The sequence below is a fragment of the Calonectris borealis genome, chromosome 2, assembly GCF_964195595.1.
Source record: "Calonectris borealis chromosome 2, bCalBor7.hap1.2, whole genome shotgun sequence".
Classification (NCBI taxonomy): domain Eukaryota; kingdom Metazoa; phylum Chordata; class Aves; order Procellariiformes; family Procellariidae; genus Calonectris; species Calonectris borealis.
Genome location: NC_134313.1, coordinates 69,301,972 through 69,327,146, shown reverse-complemented (window position 1 = coordinate 69,327,146; position 25,175 = coordinate 69,301,972). Strand labels below are relative to the sequence as shown.

Genomic DNA, 25,175 nt, shown 5'->3' with positions numbered 1-25,175 from the left:
GTTTGTTAAGAAACCTTTTTTTTTAATATGCAGAATAAAGCAGGAAATGGCTGTCTTAAACCTGCTCCACCGTGGAGAGAAGACAGAATACAAACTGGCACAAGTGCACGTACTCCAGAAAGAAGAGTTGAGACATTTGGCATCAAATCTTTAGAAAATCATGTAACAAATATGACATTTTTAGAGAGCAAGTAATTACAGCACTTAGAAATGCAGGAACTCCCATTTGAAAATAACACTTGCTGAATTTTCAGTATTGCTTTCATTTGTGGAAAGTCAAACCAGGTGAATTTGAATTAAAACTGTTGACCTTTGTCACATCTAATAGATGTCCCATTACTTTGCAATTACAACACCAACTAGTCTAATTGTTATGTATTTTTATAATGTGAATGCCTTTCTTATGCTTACTATTGATACCGGTTTTGTAATTAATGCTTATGAATGTCTTAATGGATTTTTCAACCCAAAGATGCTGCTAATAGACATTTTATAAGAACCTTGTGCTGCATATGCTATATGTAACACTACTGCTGAAGTCTGTAAACTCATCTCTGCCCTATTTCAGTCTATGTAACTGATAAAGCAGAATCAGGAATATAGTCTGAAAGGCTGTGGCCTAAAGCACTGAAATGTTATCTTAGTTATGAGTTATACCTGCAATGAAGTAGTTCCAGGAAAAAAAAACCTCTTTCAATAGCTGCACCACTGAATTTTAATCTTGTTGACATGATTCATATTTCCAAAAGTGTATTTCTAAGTGATTAATACTCTTGACTCAAACCCTTTTTCTTTCACCATCTTTATTGGTAGATGGCAGTTGTTGCTTCCTTTTTTATTAAAACTTACTGAGCAGAATTTGAATTGCATGTAGAACCACTGAAGTATTATGTAGACTTTACATTATACCATTTAAAATTTAAGACAATAGATATTGATTATGACAAACTTCTGTACAAAGGGCATTATTTGGCTTCTGGATGCCATGAAAATACAACCTGGTGTGAAATACATATTTTCAAGTTTATCTGCTCTTTGCACATAGGCTTCTGTTGCATTTTTATTTTCAATTCATCTTTGTCAAACTCCATATTGTATTAGTTTAGCTAAATTAAGTGATGGCTAAATCGTATGATTTTTCTGTATGTATTATGCTTGCACTGAGCAGAAGCAAAGCTGCCTGTGGAACATAAATACTCTCCAACATATCATTCTGTACTTATTTAAAAACTTGTAGTCTAGAATTCAGAGAAAAAGAGAAAGCAAATTTTAATATACAAACTATTTGAACTGGTTTATTCTTGTATGAATCAAGCATTTAAGTTCCACTTTTAAAAACAGGCGCTAGGCCTTTCTATACCATGAAAGTTACAGTGTACAATAGAAGTAGCTTATTTAGTATCAAATACAGATGATAACTGTATAATTAATTTCATGAAGAAGAATTAAGACGTTTCAACAAAACTTCCTCATACTCCTTCTGCGTCAGAAGTCCTTGAGTTACACTCTTGCTTTCTTCAAATTTGGGTAGAACCACTGCGATGTATCCCTCTGTTGATGGCTAAAAAGCAAGACTGAAGTTAGCAGTGAAATAAAAGTTAGAAAATAAAAATCAAGAAAGTGTCTTACCTTTTCTTGCAGAATAGCAGGATTGCTAAGAATGTTTTCATTCACTTCTATCAGTCGCCCTCGTATACAACTGCAAAAGTGTTTCGATTCAGTAGAAGTGCACAGTATGTCAAGGTAAGAAGAAAAAGGGAAAAACCTTACCTATAAATGGTGTATTCCTCTCCATCTGATGAAGATATCCTGCACAGAGGGGCAAGTTCTGTTAAAAACTGAGCTCCCTGCATTTGAAAAGTAAACAAACGTGTATTTTTAATTACACAGGGCTTTTTCAAGTATTACCATCAGCTTGTAAGCTGCTCAGAACAAAGCAAGGAAGTGTGATAGTTACAGGTCATTGCAAGTCACATAGCTGTGCCTCCCTACAGAGGGGAAGATGCCAACTTAGTTCTGTGCACAAATTGAATAGAAGCTTGTTAAGAGCTTATAGATTTAGTCATAATTAAGTTTCTTTCGGAATAACAGACTTGTAGTATGATCAGATTAAAATTAGGGAAGAGAGGAGAAAAACAGTACCACTGATTTCAGTATAACCAGGTTAAACTACACATATTTGAAAACCCACCATGAAACACACTGAACTAGCCCACTGCTATCTAGATCTGTTTGAGAAAAACAGTAGTCTCCAAATCTCTGCATTTTGGTGGAAAAAAATTTTTATCTTTTCAAGGTTGTTTAAGTCTCTCTGTACACTATGAAAAAAATGACTGAAAGCATTTGGTTTGAGCAACACTGGAAGCCACCGGTGCTGTAGGAGCACTGTAAGACCCTGGCTGCGACAGTTAGACAGGCACCTCTCGAGAAAGTCTAAATTCTTCAGCTGTGGAGGGGCTGTTTTAAAATAAAATGCAAAGGTAACTTGGTAAGTTTCTATCCTAGAAAGGACAGAAAGTCTCAGGCAGTGTGAGAGATTAAAATGAAAACTAACCAAATCAAAAAGCCGTACCCTTTTTGACTTCCCAGAGACCTTATTCTGGAGCCTGCTACAGTTGGCACTGATTTGGTAATTAATGCTTTTAATTGTTTTTCCACTTTGAAGAAGGGGATGGGCTTCTGCCAAGGTGATGACACAGATTCTGCAAAAAGAAATGTAATTATTACGCTGTAGTTGTGAGAAGCCATGCTCTTGTGTGCTCTAAGCAAGGTCCACAACCTTCTCTGCCTATACTGGTAGGATTTAAAACTGATACGGACTACTTCATTTGGGCTCCTAGTCTGAAACGCTAGCAGGACTTTCAGTCTTGTGAAAGCTGTTGTTTACTTTCACTCTCTAAAGCACAGTATTCTTCCCTCTACAGCTTAGCAGGGAAGTGAAGCTGATCATTCCACGGGAGTCACAGGACGGGCACCTACCAGGCTCAGGGAGGAAGAAAGGAGGGAAGGTCTGGGTGGCAGCATGGGGGCTGAGCAGGGTAACCTAGAACACAGTTTACCTGAGCTAATGGAGGAGAACGGAGGATAATTGTTGGCTGTAGATCAGAGACAAATTTTAGTTTCCCACTTACTTCCAAAAATGTCAGATACAGGATCAAATCGGACTCAGGGCATCTCACTTGACATCTGCTGTACCAAACCAAATGAAAATTGCATTCTGACCTAACCCGCACAGAAGGCGCTTTATTTTGAGATACTAGACTGGATCATCAAAAGCGGTATGCTTCTTAGTTAAACAACCAGAGCTTTTAAATAAGCTAGAGCTGTTCTACCCGTTGTTGTACCCCATGGGAGCATACTCGGTTCGCTTGTCTGCTGATAGCTGAAGTAGATCCTCACTTAAGACGATCAAGTCTTAAGTATGCTTTTGTCAGAAAATGTAACACAAGGCAATGCTGCTCAGAACAGCTAAAGGCCGTTAGTGGTGAATAGTTACAGCAGATGAATCCTTCGGCGATCTGGGCTTTAGTTAACCTGCTGTTTGCATTTTATCTTTTTCTAAAGGAGGGTTATTTCTTGTCATGAAACTGGAGAGTTTGAGACAAGCCCAGCTGTAGAGACTACGCCCACCTTCATCCCTGGGCTAGAACCATGCTTAATGCACAAACGTGGAGAGCCCAGAACTTGCCAATAAATGAACAGAGCTGAAGCTATTCAGTTTAGGAAGAGTTTAAGACCTAGAGCGAGGACCAGAATTAACACAACAGTAACTGTAGAGAAAACCACGGCACAGAACCAGATGTGTCCCTGCGGATGCTGCATCCAGCTCCCTGCGCTCCTTTGCGAGTTCTTGTTGCGCAGCTCCCCGCAGGAGGGAGCTGGATCCTGGCGAATGCTTTCAGCGTGCCCCAGCAGCTCAAAGGGACCAGAAAAGCTACCTCTCTTGACCCCAACCTCTTTCTAAGGGGAAGATGACAAATCATCTATTTGAGCTGCTATCTATTAGAGCCGAGACCTGGCAAAACAAAAATCAACAGAAAATTTTACACTGCTTAGAAAGAGCAAACTGAGCCCCATACGTAATAATGGTAAAATACTTTATAGAGCATTTGGCTAAGCTGCTGTAGAAGCCAAGGGCCCTGATATTTCAGAATTCAAAATAGCAAAATAATCTTTCTAGACATTTGAACAAGTCCAGAAAGTCATTTATATTTTTATTTCCTTTCCCCCATATCAACAGGATTTAAACTGTTGTTTATATTAGACAACTGAGACTAATAACTACATATTTAGTATTTAGTGCAAATGCGAGGGTGTCCTTTCTTGCTGCTGCTGTCATACCTGTTATTCCCAAGTACTCGGGTTTCTGTTTCCAAAGAACAAGAAAGTGAACTGCGTGAAACAGCCAGAGAGAAGCCCCAGCTCCGAAGGCTGCAGCGAGGCGATGGTTCTGCCCTGAGCCAAGCACGCCCTTCCCGTTACTCTGAGTTCCTAACAGGAGCAACAAACGCCTCCTCATCTTCCCTCAACACAGGAGCAACAGGCACTGCCAATTTTTGTGTGGACAGGAGTTAAGTTCTGTTCTTCCCTCAGGAACTAAACACCCCAGAGACGCTGACGATGCCACCGAGGCACCCTGCAGTCAGAACAGGCTTTAGCAGGGGGGCAGGAGCTGGGGAAGGTACCGAGTGTATTAGAGTCCAAACCAGGTACAGGGTTGATTTACTCCAGACGACTGGGTATCCAGCTACTTCAAAGCAGAAACAATGACGTATGACATTTCATTTCCTATCTTGCATTCACTGTCTGTAGTACACAAACATACCATTAAAGGCAATTAAGTTGTATACAGAAAAAGCTAAATGTTTGTTCAAATTGAGCCAATTAATTTCCTAGAAACCAAGTCAGACTACTTCTAAATGCCGTTACAGAAAAGCCTTTTGAAATGTTGCTTTTCTGCTGTTGACGATGATGTAAAGGGCCCTTTCAGCGGGAGAGGATGCAGGGACGCGGGGGCAGCACTACAGACACTGAAGGGGCCTTTTTAAAAATCTGCTGAGCAACACCGCGGGGGAAGAGTTCAAGCTCCCCTGTTCTTATTAGAGTAGTAATTAAAGAAGGGTACAGGAAGGCTAAGATTTGTTACTCTCCCATCCTCCCACCTTCCAGAAAAATCCAGGCTCTCCCGCTATTTTGCACCTGTCCCACTCAAGGCGTTCCCGCAGGAGCGGTGCCTGTTGGTGTAGTGCCCCCACCGCCCCTCCAGGCAGCCCGGAGCAATCGCCGCGCCCCTCCAAGCGCAAGGAAAAGGGGGGGCGGGCGGGCGGACGGAGGGCTGCTGGGTCTCAGCCCCCCGGCGCGCCCCTGCAGGGGTGGAAGAGGGAGGCGGGGGGGCTCCCGCCTCCTGCCGGAAAGCAGCGGCGCTTCCTCCTCCGCGGGAAGCCCGGGGCTTCCCGAGAGCCAGAGCCCGGCGACTGGGGGCTGCCCGCAGCCACTTCTGCTCGGTGCGGCCCCCAGCACCCCCAAACCGCGGCAGCGCCACTCGCCTGTTGGAGTGCTGCAGCACGCAGAAGTCCTCGCACGGCCGCCCCTTCACGTCTGCAACAGGGCACAAACACCAGTGACCGCCCCGCCGCTGCCGCCCCGGCCCCGGCCACGGCCCCGGCCCCGCCGCCCGGCGGTACCTGGCTTGTACCAGCGCGTGAAGTACCGCTCCGCGCCGCCCCGCGCCGCCGCCATTGCCGCCCGCCCCGCCTCACCCCGCCGGCGCGCCGCGATGACGGGCGGGCGGCTCCCGCGGCCGCGGGGCGGCGGTTCCGGCAGAGGCGGCTCCGACCTCCCGGCCCGGGCCGGGCCGGGCCGCGGCGCCGCTGCCGCTGCGGCGGGAGGGAGGAGGCGCCCGGAGGGCGAGAGCTGTTCCAGGGCAAAATCCGTTCTCACCCGCCACCCGAGTACGTGGGGGAGCAATTCTAGTACAAGGCAGTCGGTTTCACTGACTGTAGGGAAATGTAATTTTACATATTTAATTATTTTTTCTTCTGAGAAGGTCAATGAAAGATGTAACCGGCCATAACTACATCAGTGAGGAAAACGCTCAAAAAACCAGCATTTGGTTCAGTGGTTTATTTTCTCTAGCACACAGAAATACAATAATAGCTATAGTGATCATATATGCACCAAAAAAGAATTTTAAATAAAAACACATTTCATGTGTTTCTCTTCCTGTGTTCATCTCTCTGTTTCTTGCTTGTGGCAAACAGAATGACGCAGTTTTTCCACAGAGATTTTAACCATGCTGGTCCCGCAATTCGGGCAGCAGGAGAGCCGCTGTGAATTCCATTTTAGCCTCGAATGTATTTCATATAAACATAACTGAGCTGCGTTCCCACAACTCGTTTGGCACCACCCTGCGTGGCCTGGCCACAATGGAGCAGAGAAACTGTACCGGCACCTGAACCCCACAGGCCGGGCAGGCGAGGACTTCCACACCTCTGATTTGACTCTCGCTGCGCATACTAACTACACACGACACCTTTTCTGTACAAATACAGGCTAAAACCATTAGAAGAACATGTTACAAAAAAAACCCCTTTGATTCCAGCATTGTCTGCCTATTCTGTCTATCCGCATCTAGCACAGGCACTAAATAAGACAGCTGTAACGGCATATAAAATTAAGGTCTGTACCATAATTAAGGTATAGACGGATACACAAACCAGAGACACTTCCATTTATCAGCCGGAATAGTCAGGCGTGTTAAACTGCTGCAGAAAAATATATGGATAAAAATAAAGGGCCGCTTAGAGGCTCTGCCCCATCAGTTTGCCAAACCACGAGCATTCTCAACACGAGTACATTGCAACAGATTCCTTTGTAAGGCTGACAAAGAAAAAAAAACCCAAACTTTTGTCATTTTGCTGGTACAAACCTACAGCAGGTTTCAGCCTATGGTGTTCTCAATGACTAGTTTGGACAGCTGTCCATCATGGACATCTCTCCATCAAAGATTAAAGAGCACTGAATGGGTGGGATATGCTTGTGTCATTTCTGCCCACATGCTCTAAAGGCGATTTATTTTTCATGTTGTTACATCAGCAATGTATTTTGATATGCAGTTATTTTAATGTCAGTTGATGACATCGAAAGCCAGCCAAGAACCCACTGGAAACACTGACTGAAATTTGTAGATTTATCTCCATCATTTAGTCATTGATCTTAAAATCTCTTGGGCAACACTAGGCTACATCCCTGCTTCCGATGTCATATCCAGCACATGGACAAGAGAACTGGCAGCTATGACAGCTGTAGGCTAACAGAAACCACTAGGAAAAAACTCAAAGTGAACTGAGCCCATCCAAGTCTGCAATCCCTCATGACCAAAGAGGTGGAGCACGCCCGATTTCCGTATCAGCTGAGGCTGCGGGACAGAAGGCGAAAGACCCGTGGGCTAAAGCACGCTGAATTTATGGTGGCATACCAGACCACTGGTAAACACAGCGTCCACACCCTACAAAACCCACTAGGATGCAGTGAGGTCACATCTCAGACACTGCATTTCAGCAGAACAGAGCTGTGATGAGAGGTCTGGAGGGGAGAAGTCTTACTGATTCATTTTGCCCAGGAATGCATTTTGCTCGTGAGGAGCAGTACAGGAGCACGAACTGAGGCAGGTGGGCTCCACTGGCGACCAGCACCATTACCCTAGCAAAGGCAAGACTCATTTAGACAGTTCAAGGTCAAATCAGACCACTCCAAAGGGTGACACATTCAAGTGCAAGAGACATCAGGAAGAGACCTCCAGAGGAAAAGCAGCCACATTTTGAGAGATCTGGAATGAGGTGGGACTGCCAAGACTGGAGATTGGGATAGGAAAATGCAGTAGTCAGGGCATGAAAAATTCCATTTTGACAGGTGTAGTGTGTGTATGTGTGTCAGCGTGGTGGTCAGCATGGTTGTTTTGAACTTGCTTGTTTTTCTAAAGAAGAAAGCAGTGATGTGTACATGCCAAAACCAAAACAGCTTTTGATGAGCCAAAAATTATGGTATTCAAGCATTAGAGGCAGCAAAGGAAAGATGAAGATCAGGTGGGTTTTAGGCAGACAACTTGTTAGCTACAACAAAGTCAAGAAATGAACACAGCACAGGTAAGGGCAGAAGTACCATAAGAGTTTAGACTGAAAAAACAGAAGTTACCTTCTCTTCAGAGAGTTCAAATAAGCTAACAGTTTAAGAGCATGGAAGATAGAGAAGCAAAGAGTATATATATCAATTTTTCATCATACTCATAGATACTACTAATTCAAGCTTGGGAACACTACAATGTAACTGCTGTAAGAGAAGAGTAAGAAGAGCACAGGATGGGTGATCAAGGAGATGCTATAAAAAAGTAGCAGACGGCTATTGTACCATGGCATGACTCCTCTGTTCAGAGGTGTGCTTCTAACAAAAGTCCAGAGGCTTAATCAAAATGCAATGGCATAGAATAAGACAGACAAAATGTAAAGTGCTTGATGAAGGGAGGGGGATGTACCTATATTTTGTCAGTGTTCTTGTTAGAGATGAAAGCCCAGCACCAGAGTAGCTTCTAGTGATGGAAAGCTAAGTTGGGGGGGAGGAAAATGAGTGCTTCCACAAGAGAAGTCTGTTCTTCTCTCCAAACAACTGCTCACCAAGCAAAGAGATACACAGGTTCATACACGTGCAGATCTGGGGGAGCTGGTAAGACCCCACCACAGCTTAGTGCTCCCCTCAGGGTGCATTAGCAGAGCTGAAGGAAGTACGCCTTTCTCTGACTTCAAAGGAGGTAAGGAACAGGATTTCATCGCTGTGGCAGAAGATTAAATCTCAAACTTGTTAACTTGAAGAAAGACTGAAGGAGGAGGAAAAGCCAATATTCCACTGGCTGAGAAACTCCTGCAATCCCCATTTCTTAAAGAGCAAAAAAAGCCCCCAAACCTCTCAGTTCATTCCAAACATCTATTTCTGAGGTGATAGAGTAGTTTTGGCTTTCATTGTATGACAGACCAACATATGCCAGACCGTTTTAACCTCTCAGACATGGTATTATCAAACACTTCTTCTTTGTTCAAGCTTTTTATTCAGCTGATGATTTGAAGGAGTGGTAAAGCTGAATCAGAAATAAGTTCTAATTGTTATATTTCTGGGGTTTTTAAAGCTAGCTAGTTAAGATAGCATAATTCCGTTACTTATTCATTATATAAAAGCTGTCTAATGTTCACCTTCCCCACAAATGCAGAATTTACTTATTTTGCCATTGTCTTTTTCATCCTTCTCCTTCCTTCAGTTACTTTCAGGGTGGTTAAAATATTAAGACTGTAAGCTCAAACTACATACTTACGTACACACTTATAATTATCCTTAACATGCTGCTTCCCTATATATGCTATTTTAGATGTCTCTGCTTTAGTTGTTGCAAAGAATGTAACTATTCTGCAAGCACAGGTTCTTGTGCAGTCACACTGAACTAGGAGGAGTGAGCTCTCCCACTCTGCTCGTTTCCCAAAGTAAATCAACACTTTACTTAAGGAAGCTGTTGCGGTAAATGACTGTTTGTCTCGGCCCTGTAGCATTCCTCCCCTTGATATCAAACAGACTTTAATACAGCTTTGCCATTTCAGGCAGCATAAGCGGGATATAGCACTACTTTAAAAGTCTTTTTGACGGAATTCACGTATATTAGAGCTAGAGCTATGCTTTTACAATCTAATAGTAGTACTTTTGTTGCTGATTTGAGAAATCGGTGAAGAACAACTCACATCAGAAGGGATGAAACAGGTAAAACATTTGGTGCAAACACTTAAAATGGGATTTCACAAGAATTTGTTTGGAGTAGAAACCAACTGGAGTAAGATACAAAGAATCCACAAGCTATTGAGAGAACCACCACCGCAAAAAGGATGGAGTGGACTCATCTGCCACTCCGTGTAAACTAGGTGGATGCAGAAGAGATGAGTTTCTACCAATATAAACATTACATGTCTTTTTCTTGTTTTACACTGCTCACTGTGCTTTATATCCACTGATTTTGATTGTGCTAAAATAAAAGTCACTGTTCTTTTATTTCTTTAAACCAACAAAACCACTGAAGTAAAAAAAAAAGTTACATATAATTACATACAGTAAATAAATTTACTAAAAAAACCCCCACAACCTAACCCCCCAGACAATACTCCTTTAATAGCTTTGGCACTTTCACCATGTTTTACTAAGTACAACTTCCCACAGTACCATATGCAATGCTAAATCCTAAGTGAAAAAAAACTTAGTGTTCATTTCTATCAGGGAGAGAAGGGAGGGAGGGACGCAACAGCAAAGCACACCAATACAAGTATCTAGTCTATACCAAACGTACCTCTCCATTAGAGAATTTAATAGAAAAAACCTACCACTTATAACTTAACACCAATCTCTCTTCCTGGCAACCAGGATTACAGGTTTATGCTGAATACAATCTTATGTTCAAATACGGAGATAAGCAGCATTATCCCAAAACCCAACAGAATCCCAGCGTTCTGTAACAGGAAGTATCCCCAGCGGCTACATCCATGATCACTGGCATCATTGTGGAGCATTTCAGGCACCTAAACAAACAAGAAAGTGTTAAATGCCTTCAAAATAAACAGTTACTTCAAACCCAGTTCTTCAACTGTGAGGCATGAGGTAATGGAGTCTTACTCCTCTAGTCTTTCCTGACTAGGAAATTTGACTGCATTAATACTTCCCCTTGAATAAGGTGTCACTCAACATGAACAACATTACCAGAGTCTACTTTCCTATTTAGAGAGAGAGAGAATCTGTAATGTTCTAATTACTGTTTTCATGATAATTATGCTGATGTCGTAAGCCAGCCATTTACTCAGGATGTGATTATTTACCAACTGATTTAATCAAGCCACACCAAGAATTTTATTCTTAAGCTTTCACAAACATCCACCAAATACTTTGTACTTCTGCACAAACATACTTCTAAACGGTATAGGTTTTAATACAAATTCTGTCTTCATCCCAAGAAGCAGTAATGATTTAATGCAAAAGCTGAAGCACATTTGCTGGTGCCGATAGTGTGCAGTCTTACTGGCTATCTGCTATACTAGCCACTGTCAGAAGCAAATTTTTTACTCTACTTCTGCTGTTAACTGCCTCTGTTTAACAAGTAAGGAAGAAACAAGCTCTGTTCCTACAGTAATCTAAATAAAAGCAATCTTCCACCTGAACATTTAACTGAGCACGTACACGGCGTACTCCTCAGCACCTTCAAGCGCAGAAAAAGTTGAGGGAGAAAAGATGGGAGAATTTATTTTGAGATCAAAATATAATTAGCATTAATTCTTAAACTATGTTATATAAAATTCAAGTAGGTCTAGCCGCTTACCATATCCACAAGAGCCACATACATGAACAAGCCAGCAGTAAGTGCAAATATCCACATTGAAACATTGTCTGCATAATGACCGATAAGAATCCCAGTTGCCATTCCAAGATAGGCCAGCATAGCTGAGAGAGCATTATAAAGCACAGCTTGCTTGACGGTCATACCGGCTTTTAGAAGCACAGCGAAATCTCCTACAACAGGGAGAAAACAAACCAAAGTTTTCATCCTCAGGTAACTATTGCAGTATTCATGAGTTCTCCTCTTACTTACAAGATTACTAAGCTATTTTTATGCTGCCGTCTGCCTTACTTTTTTTCTTCATAAAATCAGAAATCACTGGGGGACAGAAAATTAAAAAGCGCACATGAAGAACAACACAACAGCAAGCATTGTAAGTTTCTAACCTAATTTTTGGAAGAAGCAGCTTTTAGTGTACTTTGCATTTAAACCAACACTGTAAAATACTGCAGTACCTGATACGCGTAAGCGTTCTAAAGAAGTTTCTAAAAAAAATATTCCCACTTTATTGCATAAAGCAATGGTGATGATTCCATTTATTATCATGTAACTGGTCTTTGTACTTTAAGTCTAGCTGTTTCATAAATTTAGAAATAATTTCTTTATTCATTTCCGTAAATGATCCTTAACGTCTTATTTTTACTTGAAGGAATGATAGATTACCAGCCAGAAACAGGTTTTTCATAATTCAGAATAGAATTTTTTTTTGTTTAGATAAATTAGATCTAAACCAGAGTAAAATAATATAAGCTTATTATTTGGAAGTAAAGTGGATTCTATATAAATACGTAAGTTATCTCCAGTTACAGTAAACAAACTCAATCTTCAATGCTGATTTGAGTAATTTGTTACAACAGCTTTTCCCACAAGACACTGCAATTAAGATGAACTGGTATGTTACAAACATTGTTTAGCATTAACAACAGAATGATCCAATTTTATCCCCAGCTAACTTCAGCTAGTCCCATTTGTTTCAGTATTCCTATGCCACTTCATGTCCTCTGTTAAAGAAGGTATTTCCATCAAGTTTTCTGTGCTGATTAAAGAAGCATAATTTAAATTTTAAAAGATTTTTCTTGCTTCCAAAACCAACAGAACATTTGAATCTAAAATTACCAGATTCGTAACAAATTTATTTTGTATATTTGTACTAACAACATTTACTACATGTAATTAATACAAGTTCCACGATTCCGTGGAATTGATATTAAGACAAACAAGACTCAATTCCTCCCATGTCATAAAACCAGGTACGTTTTCTCCAGAGTAATGTATTTCTGTACAACATTATTGTACAGACAAATATATCAAACTGTTTAATAAATAGTTCAATGTATACACATACTGGTTTACGAGCTCCATTAAATGAAATTGAACATTCTACTTTCTAGGGAATTAAACCTTTAAAAAGTGCAAGCAAACTGTTCTTTCCTCATTCTATACACCAGGTATGACTGGGGCCATGACAGCTAAGAAAGAAATACCAGTTGCACATTCAAAATGGATTTCGACAATTGGAAAGATCAGCTTCGTTCCGAGTTAAACTAAGCAGCTACATCCTGTTCTCACGAGTTGCCCTTGGCAAAAGGGCCAAATACTAAACCTACAACATAAGACATGTGCATTCCCATGACAAATGATGGTCATGAATTTAAATCACTTGAGCTTGAAAGACAAACTATTTCTAGGAAAGATTTCTAAGTCGTTCCAAGTTTAATTTGGAGCTACGGCAGTTCTTTGCAAGACTTAATGAAAAAGCAGCAAATGTTATGCAGAAAGGAGTTCAACTAATTGTGATCTTCCTTTTAACAGCAGAAACAAGAATAAAATTAAACATAGATGTGAGAAAAACAAATTCTGACATGCATTCCCCTGTAATTCACAATTTATGTCGCTAAGGAGAATAAAAGCTACAACTGAACTATACAGAACAAGTTGTAAGTAACTGCAAGAGACACTGAGTTTTAAACAAAGTAGCTGAAACATTTACATTTTTAAAAGGAAGATTAATTCAATTAATAAATAAAACAGTCTTTAAATAAGTTAAAAGTATTTTTGAGTAGACAGTCTGACACAGATGAAGTTTTCTTATAAAATTTTACTGTGCCACAGAATAAAATCACTTACAATTCTCCAAAGTGTACCTGTAAGTACCTACACCTGCAGCATATGAAAATATTGGGGTCTTACCTAGCTCATGAGGTAATTCATGGCAAAATACAGCCACAGAAGTGCTTAAACCACTAGATAACCCTTCGGTAAAGGCTGCTCCTACGAAAAGACGGGGGGAAAGAAAAAAAAAACAAAACCAAACATTACTGCATATTCACACATCAAGTGCAGAAGCATTGTTGCATATGCTTGTATCAGATTAGGACATACTAGTTTCGCTGAAATTTTTCTTATGCTTGTAGAAGTATTTAAACTTTAACTGAACAGTTGTTGTTTATGATTTGTAAGTTTCAAGACAGAAAAGTTCAAATCACAGAAGATCGTTTTGTACAAATTAGTCAGATGCAACTGTTCCACGCTTCAATAGAAAAATAAGCACTTTTCAATCTTATTCCTATATAATTAGCACAACAGATTTGAGGAAAAAAGCAACTGATGGAAGTTATGAGTAACAAATTACATGAAATGAATGAACTTAAGCAAAGGGTTACTCCGGCTAAAGCTATCTTCACAGAAGCATTCACATCTTCATTTAGATACAGGTAAAATACTATACAAGTAGTATCGGCATTTTCACATCATCATCAAATCGATGTTTTTCCATAATACTTTTGAGCACACCCAGAACTGAAGGAAACCCACATTTCCATTAGCCTGAACAAGCTAGACAGCAGGACTTCTAAAAGGTATTGCTCTCACTTGTTCAATAAGCCTTTATTAACCTTCTTCATACTTTTCCCTTCATAACTATAAAGTCATAGCTCCTTCCCAAATCTCCCTAATGCTAAGAGGTAATTGATTCTGCGTGTCATTTGTATGCAAATCCTCCTCCTTCTACCACATTTTCACTACTGATCTGCTTGGAAATTTATATTCTGTGCTTCAACTTTCGTCAAAAATGAGATTAAATCAGAAGGTCTCTTTTCACATTATACTTTGAATTGACTGAATCTGAACAACTGCAAATACTGCTGTGAGAAAATAGTTATTATTGGGTTTTCTCCTCAAACAAGAATGAACTTGTTTCTACAATAAAATTTACAGAAAGACTGATACCGCTGAACTGACCCCAGTATGCTATATAAGCTGGAAATGAATCCAATACCTGTAAAGATTAGTCTTAAATACTAAAGTCAAGATTATGAAAGACTAGCATAAGAACTGAAGATTACTGATTTGACTTCACTTTCTATAACTTACTTTAACCTTTTAAATTTAAAATACCTGTAGTCTAGCTCTCCTTCTAGAAAAAACAAGGGAGTTCCCAAACCTGACCTCCCAGCCAGAAGTCCAAAACATAATATTCAATCCGTTATTTCTGTGATAAAGAAATGTTTTCACTGAAGCATTGTCAAAAAAGACTCAACAACTACAACATGTAAAGGAAAAATAGGGACATGAACAAAAAACGAACTAAAGGATAAATGTTCTGTTTACATGTAAAATAACTATTTATACCGGTTTAAATTTAAAAAAAAAAAAAAACCACACACAAAAAATGGACTGTTACAGTCAACTTTAAGAACAAGATTTTGATGTTTAAGAAAATACATTTTTTTAAATACTTTTCCAAGAAGAGAGACTGAGCCTGTTTTGAGACTGAGTACAGCACACTGAGCATCTAAAGGAATCTACTTATGCTACACTCCCTTAATTGACATAGACACTCTTAATCCAAAAATCTGCATAAAGGCAACATATAGTGATTGGTATCTTTTATATATTTTATTGGTATCTTCTCCATGTCATATTTCTGACAGGTAATAGCTAACTAATGTCCTATTAATTAATGCCCTCTACTCACACATTCCTAGGATACAAAAAGCAGCACAGACCTTCTCTGGCAGGTTAGTACAAGCACTAGGAAGAACTACGATTCTACTCCTTAGTGGATGGCAAGATCCAAGAATCTGGATGTGACAGGACTGCTATGCCAAAGTGTTAAAGCACCTTAGAGAACACAATGCCTTTGACCAAGTTCATTTTACAGTAAAAATGAATGCACGCCTACCTCCCACAGCACAAAAATCACACATATATATTGCCTAATCCATTTGGGTATCTTCAGGCTAAAGCACATTGCAACTAGCGTCCCATCTCCCTACTCACCAGTGCTCTGGGGAAACTTAGACGTCATGTGTAACCAGGGCCAGTATAGGCAAAGCCATATGTGCAAAGTATAGAACCTGACCTTGCTGCGTAACAAGTGAAGATGGAAGAGAAAAAGAAATAAAGCCAATGATAGTAGTGGCCTGACTGAAGTGGAAAAAACACAGTTACTTTACATGCGACCAAAAAGACAAGCTTGTCTTAAAAGAAAATTTAAAAAAAAATTGCTGAGCGCTTGCAGGCATTGAAATACAAAGACAGCTCTAAGTCCTAAATACTGTTTTATAAGCTTAGCTTTAGTTTTGAAAAAATGTTAGCTTTAACTTTGCTAAAAGTAGGAAATAAAGCAAAGTTTATAGATTTCCTAAAGAAACATAACTGTAAGTACATAATTTTGGCTTCATTTGTCACTGATCTCCAGGTTGTTAAAGTGGAGATTTTTCTTATTCATTCAGAGCTGCTATCAAAGTTTAGGCTTCAAAGATCCACCACTAATTAGTTCTGTTCCTAATAAAGAGATAAGTGACAGCAAGAAAACTTCGCTGTCCTCACATACAACAAAGCTGCAGTGTCCAAGCTAACACTTACCAATTGCTAGGCCATCACTGAAATTGTGTAGCCCATCTCCCATAATCACCATCCATGCCAGAGTTGCTATCCCCGCATCCTTCAGTTCTTCACGTGAGTAGCGCTGACTGTGACTGTGGGGATGATGGTTCTGATGATGATGGTGATGCAGAATATGATGGTAGTCATGGTGATGATGACTAAGATGATCCGTCTGTCCTAGAGTATCGTGTAAGTGAGAATGACATTTGTTTCTACAGCCCCTGGACACATATTCATTGTCAACCTCCTCTTGATGAGAATGAGCTATCATCACTTCTTCTTCTTCTTGTACAGTTGGCTGCTGAGAAATGAAGGGCGATGGATCTTGAGAGTCTGTCCCTAGATAGCCCTCAGGCCCTGTTACAAAAACCCAAGAGTATAATATTACACATTTTTAAAATCACCTAGGAAGCAAAGATACAATAAAGAAGTTGAGTAAGTGATGCAGTAAAGAAGAAACTAGTAAGTCTAGAAGTTGAGACTGATACCCCCTATTTCTGAGATAATTCCCAATAGTTTAAAATAAGAAAAACTTCTAGTTTCTGTCCCCTACAACTGCAGCAGCCCCTACATTATGGCCACAAATGCCTCCTAAAAGGTAAAAAAGCATGAAGGCTGTTAGTTCAATTGCTTCAGAAAGACAAAGTGTCTGGAAAGCATATGCCCTTTATTCATCTTAAGGCTGAAGAATAAGAATGCAGAAGAGGATTATGTTATAGATAATTTTGGAAGCTTAAGTTTGAACACCTGAAAAATAAATACTCAAAAAATAAAGTCATCAACACAGACCATGAAATGTCCTCATATAAACATTAGTAGCACACCAAGGTTAGTTATTTTAACTAATTCCTAAAACTTGCTAAATTCTTCCCCTGCAATTAAATGAACAAATACACTTCTTTTTTCCTGCATTACTGACACCTCTGTCATTAGTTATAAAATTATTCTGAAAAACTGAACACCTCTTCTAGCTACAAGAGCTAACAAGTATCTAGCGAGGTGTGTTTTGGCTCACAGCATGATCTTGGGGACACATGATCATTTGCAGTCCAAATACTTCAAATAACCTCTAGGATTTTAGATTATCAACCTTATAAATAAATAAATACTCAGACTAACAAAATCCAGACTCAAGATATGCAGAAATCTAAATAATGGATCATGCATATAACATCTAACAGTCTAAAGAGAAGCGTAGAAGCCAGTAGGCACAGCCGTATTTGCAACAGACACAGCCAGAAGAGCTTCACAGAATGACTTCAACTTCTGCTGTTAAATCCAGAATTAAAAGGCTTAAGGTTTCAAAACTGTGAATTCACTACTTCCACCCTAACAATCCTTTTTAAAAGAAAGCAGCAATTAGAGCTAGTCCTCTACAGATCAATGCACAGACAGGTTTTGTTCTGAAAAGCATTCAAGTAGGTAGTGATCCAACCTACAGTAAGAAGCAGATCTATGAGCTGCCATCAATCAGGTGTTTTTTAAACAGTGCTGCCACAAAAGAACAACTGTGCAATATTACTGAGACTTACGATCATCTGTATCTAACTTTTCTTCATTCGCTGAAAACTTCTTACTTTCTCCATCATCTTCGTTTTTTTTCTTATTCCAAAAGAAAATACTGTAGTTATGAATATTTTACTTATTTTTCAGGATATACATGAGCAACATTATATTCACAACATTTATGCAGCCTGCACAGAAAGAGGACAACATGGAAGCTACATAAAGAGTGCAGAAGAGGAACATGAGAAATTCGGCTAAGTACAATAAGATGACAAGGGTTCCTCAGGCTTCATAGGAGGAAAAAAAAAACACCCACAAGAAAATCCCCCCAAAAAAACCCACCCAAACAAACCAACCCACATGCATAAATACCCCATATTTTTGCACAAGGAGGGGTTCATCTAGAAGCGAAACACGTCAAATACTGAGCAAAAGTTATTCCACTAATTCTTTTCCATTGTAGTGTCAGTGTAATGTTTTTTCCTAGTGTACCAAAGGAAAACCAAGTAAAATCTCTAATCATTGCTCACTAATGTCTGTATCACAACAATTTATGATCAAGTGACTCGGTATGTAGAAGGGCGTAATTAGTCTAACAGGAAATCTATTCCCAGTGGCTGAGAGGAGGACACAGAAAATACTTGCTTTGCTTGGAACTATTCATGTCCTCTCTTGGCAAATAAATTTAGAGATAGGGAAAGCGATCCTGTCGCTCACAGTTAGTTTACCTTCCGTATAAACCACACCAACACAACCTGCCCTGACCAAAGTCAAAGAGCTTACACGGCACCTGCTCTGAGACTGCTGCCTTAATAACCAATTTAACAATAAAACTAAACAGAGATTATCAGTCATTGCGGTAGTCTAGAAGTTAGCTATTTTTAAGCTAAGTAATTAGCAGTTTACTAACTTTCTTCAAGCAAAGCCCAAGATATTGCCAGCTTTTACTCTATCTTTCTTACTGAGTCAACTTTTACATGATTGGTTATTCTTGGCTACACTAGTCTTTAAAGAACTCACCAATAATTGGCAAGTTACCAACATTTATGACCTGCCAAAATTCAGTTATTATTTACTTTCCACGTAAAAAACAGCACAGTAATCTGAAAGCTGTATTGCTCTTATTTTGGGAGGGAGAGAAGGGAAAGAAACGAGGGGCTTGCAGACTGTGTTTCCAAATGGAAGGCTATCTAATGAAGTCACTTTCTACAGTGTAGTTGGATGCTTATTTATGCAAGCAGTTACTGCCACCCTTACCCATTTTGTGCAAGTGCGCTCCTCAACAGGAGTACAATAACTGTACAAGGCCATCTCATTTCATCCAGTATGAGAATTAAAATAATAGTAATAAAAACAGTCCAGATAGTTATATAATCGCCTTGAGATGTCAGAAGGAAGTCAATAATGAACAGTAACTTCTTAAATCACTCTGTTAAAACAAAGGGTGCGATTGGATGTTTGCTTATTAAACAATTCACTGTGGTGTCAAGCCTGTACTGTATGTCTGGTTAAGGAAATAGCTCAGAGCTCTTTCATAACAGGACCACACAAAAAAGTCATCATGTAGTTTAAAAGTATACATGTCACTAATATAAATGAAATTATAACACTGATCAAATCAGCAATCACTATTAAATCCAGACAGATATATGATACTCAAAAGTTTTTTATAAGTCTATTCAGAAGTGATCATGCAATACAATATAGCTTCAAAATAATAGTTTCTCTACCTTTTTCTTCTTGTCTTTAAACTGCTTTATTAAAGTGATCAAATGCTCCACTAGAAACATGAAATACAAGCCTCCAAGTGCTGTAAGTCCCTTCCATGTAGAATCCAGGTAAGCACTCTCCTCTGTACTTTGAAAAACAAGATGTTTGAACATAGAGCCTTTGTTTTGTTCAAGCAGAGGTTTTTCATGATGATGATGATGGTTTCCATGAGACTAAGGGGAGAACCAAATGGGGAAAGTCATTATATCCAAAAGAACTGATAACATAAGAAACATAGAAAGTATTTTTCACATTCTTTTCCTCAAGTCTGGAGTCGACAATTGTCATGGAGTAAATGCTCTGGATACAAACTCAAACAATTGCGAACAAATCTGCTGATAAGAAGAAACTTTGCAAGGACTGAGAGCGGGCCTGGTATTCAGCCCTCTCACTGAGGCTACACGCATACTGCTCAATACAAGATGTACAACTGCCCCCACAAAAACTCCTGACACTGTCAAGGAAACTGCATTTTAAGTAGTAATCACAGCCAGCACGCCAATTACTTTCCCATCTAAGACAGCTCATAGACGTCAAACACCTTTTTCTGCAAGGAACCTAGCAGTAATTTCCTTCTTTAAAGGAAGACTGACATTCTTCCCCTCCTCACTGGCTACTAGTATGTTCATAATCAAAAAACTTCTAGGACACCTCACTCACACATGTTGAGATTTACATAACCTCACACAGCAAATGCAAGGTTAACTGAAAGGAAAAAGAAGAACCTGATGAATTACAGGCAGGGCTCAGAAACCACCACAGGATCTGCAGTCCTTTTTATCCATCTTACCTGAAAGCTGGAACAAGTTACCTTTTGGGGGCAGGGGGAGAGCAGGGCAGGGGGAATGTCTAAGAGCTTCAAGAAAGGTAGAAATTTAGCAATCGTATTCCAATTTCATTGTCCATATTACATTAACAGCAATATGTAACTCTAAAGGCTATCAAGTAATGTTTTCCGAGGATTTCAAAAATGCTTGATTCAGATCAAAAAATTACAATGGATAAGCAATCAACATAAGTGGCTGATAACAGAAAATAATGGATTATCTATTCCACATTTAAAGTGTACAGTGAGTGATTTCCGCTATCTATAAAGTTCATTAAACGGCAAAAAGAAAATAAAGAGGCAGCATTACAGTAAGTGAATAAAAACACTTATGCCAAATTTTTGCATGCAAGGAACAATGAGTGATTTGGCAGCAGATATGACTAAGAACGGGAAATAGATTGAGGGATAACGATGTGAAGTTCTTACACTGTAAGGACTGTGAAATGAATAATACAAACAGTTCCATCAAATAATCTACCTTACAAGGTTGAGAAATGACTCACCAAATAGGTATTAATTAATAGGGATTAAAATTATCACTAAGAAGTACAGACAGGTGTCAAATTCTCCGCTTTGAGATAATGAATGAAACAGTAATTAATACTCACATGTGGAAGGAGATGTAAGAAGGCATCTCCACTCAAAGTCCCCACAGCCAATGCCACAAGAAAACTTAGAAGAAATTTGAAAAATACGCGATTCATCAGCGGTACCAATATAACACCCAATAAGGAAAGAAAACTGATGATGGAGATGGATATAAAGCCACCAATCCAAGCTGGTTAAAAAAAAAAAAGAGAAAAAGAAAACAGTAACAAGAATAAATAAGAGCTGTGTGAGATTTTGTTTGCTTAAAACTCCTGTTGTCAAACACTCCTGATCATTCAATTAATCGGATGTTAACAAATGGTACGCAACAAAGATTTCTCTCTAGACGTGGTCAAGTGCCAAAAGAAAATTACAAACTTCTTTCAACTTTGAAATATGTTTCTCAAATTTATAAGCAACATAAATGGGTTTCCAGTATGCTTTTATTCCATGTTAAAAAAACAACCTACCTATTTGCAGAGAGTAACTTTTTGGAGGAGTTTCAGCTTTTTCACTAGTTGCATGGACTATGCAGTATTTGCCATCGATCTGGTTAATAAGAGCTGGACAGAGGTAACTAAATTCTGTAGCAGTCAACAATACTTGAGTGCCTATTCCATGGGACTGCATCAGTTTTGAGGCACTGGAGCACTGTGGAAAGACGCATGTGTTAAATATTAACCAGAACCAAAACACCATGATATATCTCAAGAGGACTGCACATCCCATTTTAATTGAAACGCAGTGGCACCACACGAAAACAGCTATATAATTAAATATCAGGTAATTAAAAACTGGTAACAAACCAATTTAGTAAGAACTGTACCTCCATCCCCCTTCTGGCCCAGAAAGCTAGTTTGGGAGTCCTGGTAGATGATGCGTAATTATGACTCATTCTCAGCACAAGGGGGTCAGATGCTTTGCTGCGCAAATAGAAAAGGCTAACACTTTTCACTCAGTTTTAGAGGCCATATAAGGAAGTAGTAACAAGGTCAAATACCTTTTTATAGAAGTGATTACTATGGAAAGTCTTGTACAGAACGCGTTCTGCATACGCTTCCTCCAGTAAAGAGTTCCCCACTGTACGACCCACAATCTCGCTGGGTTTCAGTAACAGTGGTACTTCTGCTCTGACTGCGCAGAACGCAGGAACAACTGGTGAATTCAGCACCTACGATCATACGCTACACAACACCCACTCTGAATTACCTGGCATGGCTGCATACATTAAGGCCCCAGAGAGACACTTGCTTTATAAAGCCTTTAATGGAGAAGGATCTGGTTGTGTAAGAAAACTGTCTGTGAGCAAAATGCTTGCAACACAACTATAGACTTTATCAGCACTGATTTTTTACTATTTTAAAGTAATAGATAACATCTAGCAGCAATCTTTTTTACAGTTGGTCTCTAGATACAATCTTAAAAAAGATGGAGAGGGAGGGGGTTGAAGGAGGAAGGTGCCAGTTACTTCCCTGCAATTCTACGCTATCTGCCATAGGATTATCTAACATTTTGATAAGAATGACAGTATTTTAACTACATTTTTTTACTTTCACCACATTAGGAAAACAAGAAAGACAAATTCTGGCTTTAAGGCAGAACAGCAAGTTTTAAATTTGAAGTGTTTTTCATTTTTAGTAATATTTTAAAATAATATATAAATAATAAATAGCTAAAACCAAGTGTATGTTTATATTTAATATATGTACATATTTCTTTTTAGGAAAAATTAAAAAGTTAAAAAATAACTAGTTTGCATATATATTTTCCTCGTAACAAAACATTCCTTCAAAATGTTAAGTTTCAAGGAAAGTTGTTTGGGTGTGTTTTGCTACGAGTACTGTTACACCACAAAGCTTAAGTGAGAAGCACCTAACAAATAAGCCATAACAACATTCCCGGTGGATCTGGATTCCCAAGAATACAACAGAATCAGTCTTACCTCTTGGGTATTTTGGTTTTTCAGTTTAGAGTACAGGTAACTTCCTCTTTCCGATTCCTTCAGAGAGGTATGAGATTCATTTGCTTTGCTGTTAGCAAGCCAGCTTGCATCGCTGCCACCTGTGACATTAACAGCATTAGAGCTGGTCAGAGCTAAACGAGCAACCGGCTTGACTTCTCCAGGTTGCACATTCTGTAATTCAGAGTGGCCACCTGTGGGAGCAGTGATGATAGATGCCGTTATTTCATTAACAGTGTTCTTGCTGCGTACAAAGTTCTGCTGATGTTCTATATTTTCTGCTTTATGAGGTTCCTTTGAGTGACTGTTCCTGTGGTCTTTGTTAGCATCAGATTCATGGTTTGGACAAACAGTCTTCTCGGAGCTTTTACTCAACGAAACATGATTATGATGAAGGTGGTGATCGTGGTCATGATCATGGTCTATTTTAATCCTTTTCATTTTATCTATACCTATGTTCTGCAGCAGTTTTCTAAACCCTTCAATCGACAGAGAGTTGTTTTCTCCATAACGATGAAAAAGTTCTTGAAGGTGAAACTTCTGTATTAATCCTGCCAAGTCAATGTTAATGCCAGCTGCCTTTTCCGGAAAAGTTCTCTCCAATGTATGAACAACAGTAGCCGTCTCCACTCCATGATGATAACTTTCACACAGTAGTATGGAAAACGATACAAGGAAAGTGACTGATACTGTACTCTCCATTGCAGTTTCTTTTTAACAGTGAAAAAAATCTAGAAAAAGAAGAAAATTTTAACAGTTTGCACAAAACTGATCGCATCTTCCTCTGTAATAGATGTTCATAATTTGCTTAAACACAAGAAACCCACAACAAACCAAAACAAACCCTGCTCAAAGTATCAATGCAGTAAGAGAAGAGCCATTTAAATTTCTTACACATTCAGCATTTTTCCCAGATTAACGTGGTCTCTGGCAACAGGAGATGAAGCTGCATACCACAGCGAGGTCACTGGCTGTAAACACCCCCCAGGTGTAAGCTTACCTTTGTTTAGCTTGGCCTGAGTTGGTTTTCTAACACAAGCTAAACAAGGAGAGCATCCTCAAGGGCGCGGCAACTGAGTTCTAGGTTAGGTGTCTAGTATAGAAGCCTTAAAGTTTCACTTTTAGCAAGGAATAAGTAGTATAAATTATATGTTCCTGCTTAGAAATCAAAATTCCCAACCTTCCATCACTGGATTTCCCAGAGCTCTGGGCGAGCCAGCAGGGTCAGTTTTCAGCATTCTGCAAAAAAATGTATCTTTTATGCTGTGACGTTCCATCTGTGTTTTAACACTGCTATCGTACAGCTCCTTTCAGCAGGCAGGCAGACCGCTGCTGCGGACCAAACGCCTGTGTGCTTTATCCCACGAATGCTCCAGCGAGGCTGTGCATTGAGGGATGCTGAGGCCGCAGGACGGTGTGGGAGGGCTGCCCCAGCCCTTTTCCAGAGCCAGGGAGAGCACAACGCCACGCCGAGAACTTCACAGTTTCCAGTAAGACCATCGTCAGCCTTAAAAACCCAGCACCACCCCCGGGATTCGCGGCAGCGCCAGCGCTCACGGTCCCCGCTGCAAGCCGCAGCGGCGGGAGGCGGCGTCCCCACAGACCCGCGCTCCGCACAGCGCCGAGCCTGCGGCCGGGCCCGGCCCCCGGCGAGCACGGGGCGGGAGGGGCGGCCCCCGCCCCGCTGCTTTCTGAGGCCGCGTGTGGCCGCTACCCCCGCCTACCGGCGCACGCCGGGGGCGGGGACGAGCGCAGCCCCGGAGCGATGCAGCGCCCGGCCCGGCCCGGCCCCGCCTCACCGGGCGGTGGTTCCAATGGCCCGGCCCGCCACGCGGCTGCCGGCCCCTGCCCGACCATGAGACGCACACGCCCGCCCCGCGGCTGCCCGCCGCTGTGGAGGGGGGGGGGGAGAAGGAGGTTACCTCGCCCGCCGCCGGGACGGGCCCCGCCGCCGGACCCTTCCCCCGCCGCTGCCCAGGCGCGCGCGCCAGCCGCTCCCCGCCCCCTTCCTTTCCTCTTCCGGGTGCGGCGGCCGTCACGCGTCCCTCCGGCGGCCAACGGGGGAAGCGGAGCGGGTGTCACGTGGCGGCGGCGGAGCGCGTGGCGGCGGCGGCGGCGCGCGGGCGGCTTCGACGTTGGCTGGCGTCGGCCCCGGCGCCTGTGAAGGGGGGGGAAGGAAGGGAAGGCCTCGCCGCCCCCCCCCATCTGCCGCCGCCGTCGCC

The 25,175-nt window shown here is 40.7% G+C and overlaps 3 protein-coding genes across 7 annotated transcripts in view; 1 reads left to right on the top strand and 2 right to left on the bottom strand.

Annotated features, from left to right (window-relative positions):
- CTNNAL1 (catenin alpha like 1) overlaps positions 1-1,620 on the top strand; it is a 49,862-nt gene extending 48,242 nt beyond the window's left edge. The window contains exon 19 of the mRNA XM_075140832.1: positions 34-1,620. Coding sequence (XP_074996933.1) covers positions 34-195 — 162 coding nt within the window. The 3' untranslated portion in view covers positions 196-1,620. The remainder of the gene's footprint in view (positions 1-33) is intronic.
- On the bottom strand, positions 787-5,792 carry ABITRAM (actin binding transcription modulator). 2 transcript variants are annotated; one of them, XM_075142301.1, is made up of 6 exons: positions 5,685-5,792; positions 5,547-5,598; positions 2,555-2,702; positions 1,771-1,847; positions 1,630-1,699; positions 787-1,561 (listed from the first exon to the last, which is right to left on the bottom strand). In XM_075142301.1, exons 1-6 carry the CDS (start codon positions 5,737-5,739, stop codon positions 1,433-1,435), a joined length of 531 nt encoding a protein of 176 aa, XP_074998402.1. In that variant the 5' UTR covers positions 5,740-5,792; the 3' UTR covers positions 787-1,432. The 2 variants fall into 2 exon arrangements, with proteins under 2 accessions (XP_074998402.1, XP_074998403.1); XM_075142302.1 differs by having other exon boundaries at positions 2,573-2,702.
- SLC39A6 (solute carrier family 39 member 6) lies at positions 2,619-24,939 on the bottom strand. 4 transcript variants are annotated; one of them, XM_075142299.1, is made up of 12 exons: positions 24,876-24,933; positions 24,134-24,192; positions 22,936-23,684; positions 21,464-21,644; positions 21,014-21,183; positions 19,537-19,749; positions 17,833-17,902; positions 16,280-16,657; positions 13,601-13,681; positions 11,393-11,583; positions 10,407-10,601; positions 2,619-2,702 (listed from the first exon to the last, which is right to left on the bottom strand). In XM_075142299.1, exons 3-11 carry the CDS (start codon positions 23,653-23,655, stop codon positions 10,449-10,451), a joined length of 2,157 nt encoding a protein of 718 aa, XP_074998400.1. In that variant the 5' UTR covers positions 23,656-23,684; positions 24,134-24,192; positions 24,876-24,933; the 3' UTR covers positions 2,619-2,702; positions 10,407-10,448. The 4 variants fall into 4 exon arrangements, with proteins under 4 accessions (XP_074998400.1, XP_074998398.1, XP_074998399.1 ...); XM_075142297.1 differs by lacking the exon at positions 2,619-2,702 and having other exon boundaries at positions 10,370-10,601; XM_075142298.1 differs by lacking the exons at positions 2,619-2,702; positions 24,134-24,192 and having other exon boundaries at positions 10,370-10,601; positions 24,876-24,939.
- Between the last annotated feature and the right edge of the window lie 236 nt (positions 24,940-25,175).

Excerpts from the sequence above, each read along its gene's own strand:
- SLC39A6 (XM_075142298.1), bottom strand. The coding sequence starts at position 23,655 with ATGGAGAGTACAGTATCAGTCACTTTCCTTGTATCGTTTTCCATACTA. Across the intron at positions 13,682-16,279 it reads CAGTGATGGCCTAGCAATTG|GAGCAGCCTTTACCGAAGGG; the intron begins GTAAGTGTTAGC and ends GTCTTTTCGTAG. Across the intron at positions 10,602-11,392 it reads ATGTGGCTCTTGTGGATATG|GTGCCTGAAATGCTCCACAA; the intron begins GTAAGCGGCTAG and ends TTGTTTGTTTAG.
- ABITRAM (XM_075142301.1), bottom strand. The coding sequence starts at position 5,739 with ATGGCGGCGGCGCGGGGCGGCGCGGAGCGGTACTTCACGCGCTGGTAC. Across the intron at positions 1,848-2,554 it reads GGGTACGGCTTTTTGATTTG|GGAGCTCAGTTTTTAACAGA; the intron begins GTTAGTTTTCAT and ends TTTCAAATGCAG. Across the intron at positions 1,562-1,629 it reads CTGCTATTCTGCAAGAAAAG|CCATCAACAGAGGGATACAT; the intron begins GTAAGACACTTT and ends CTTGCTTTTTAG.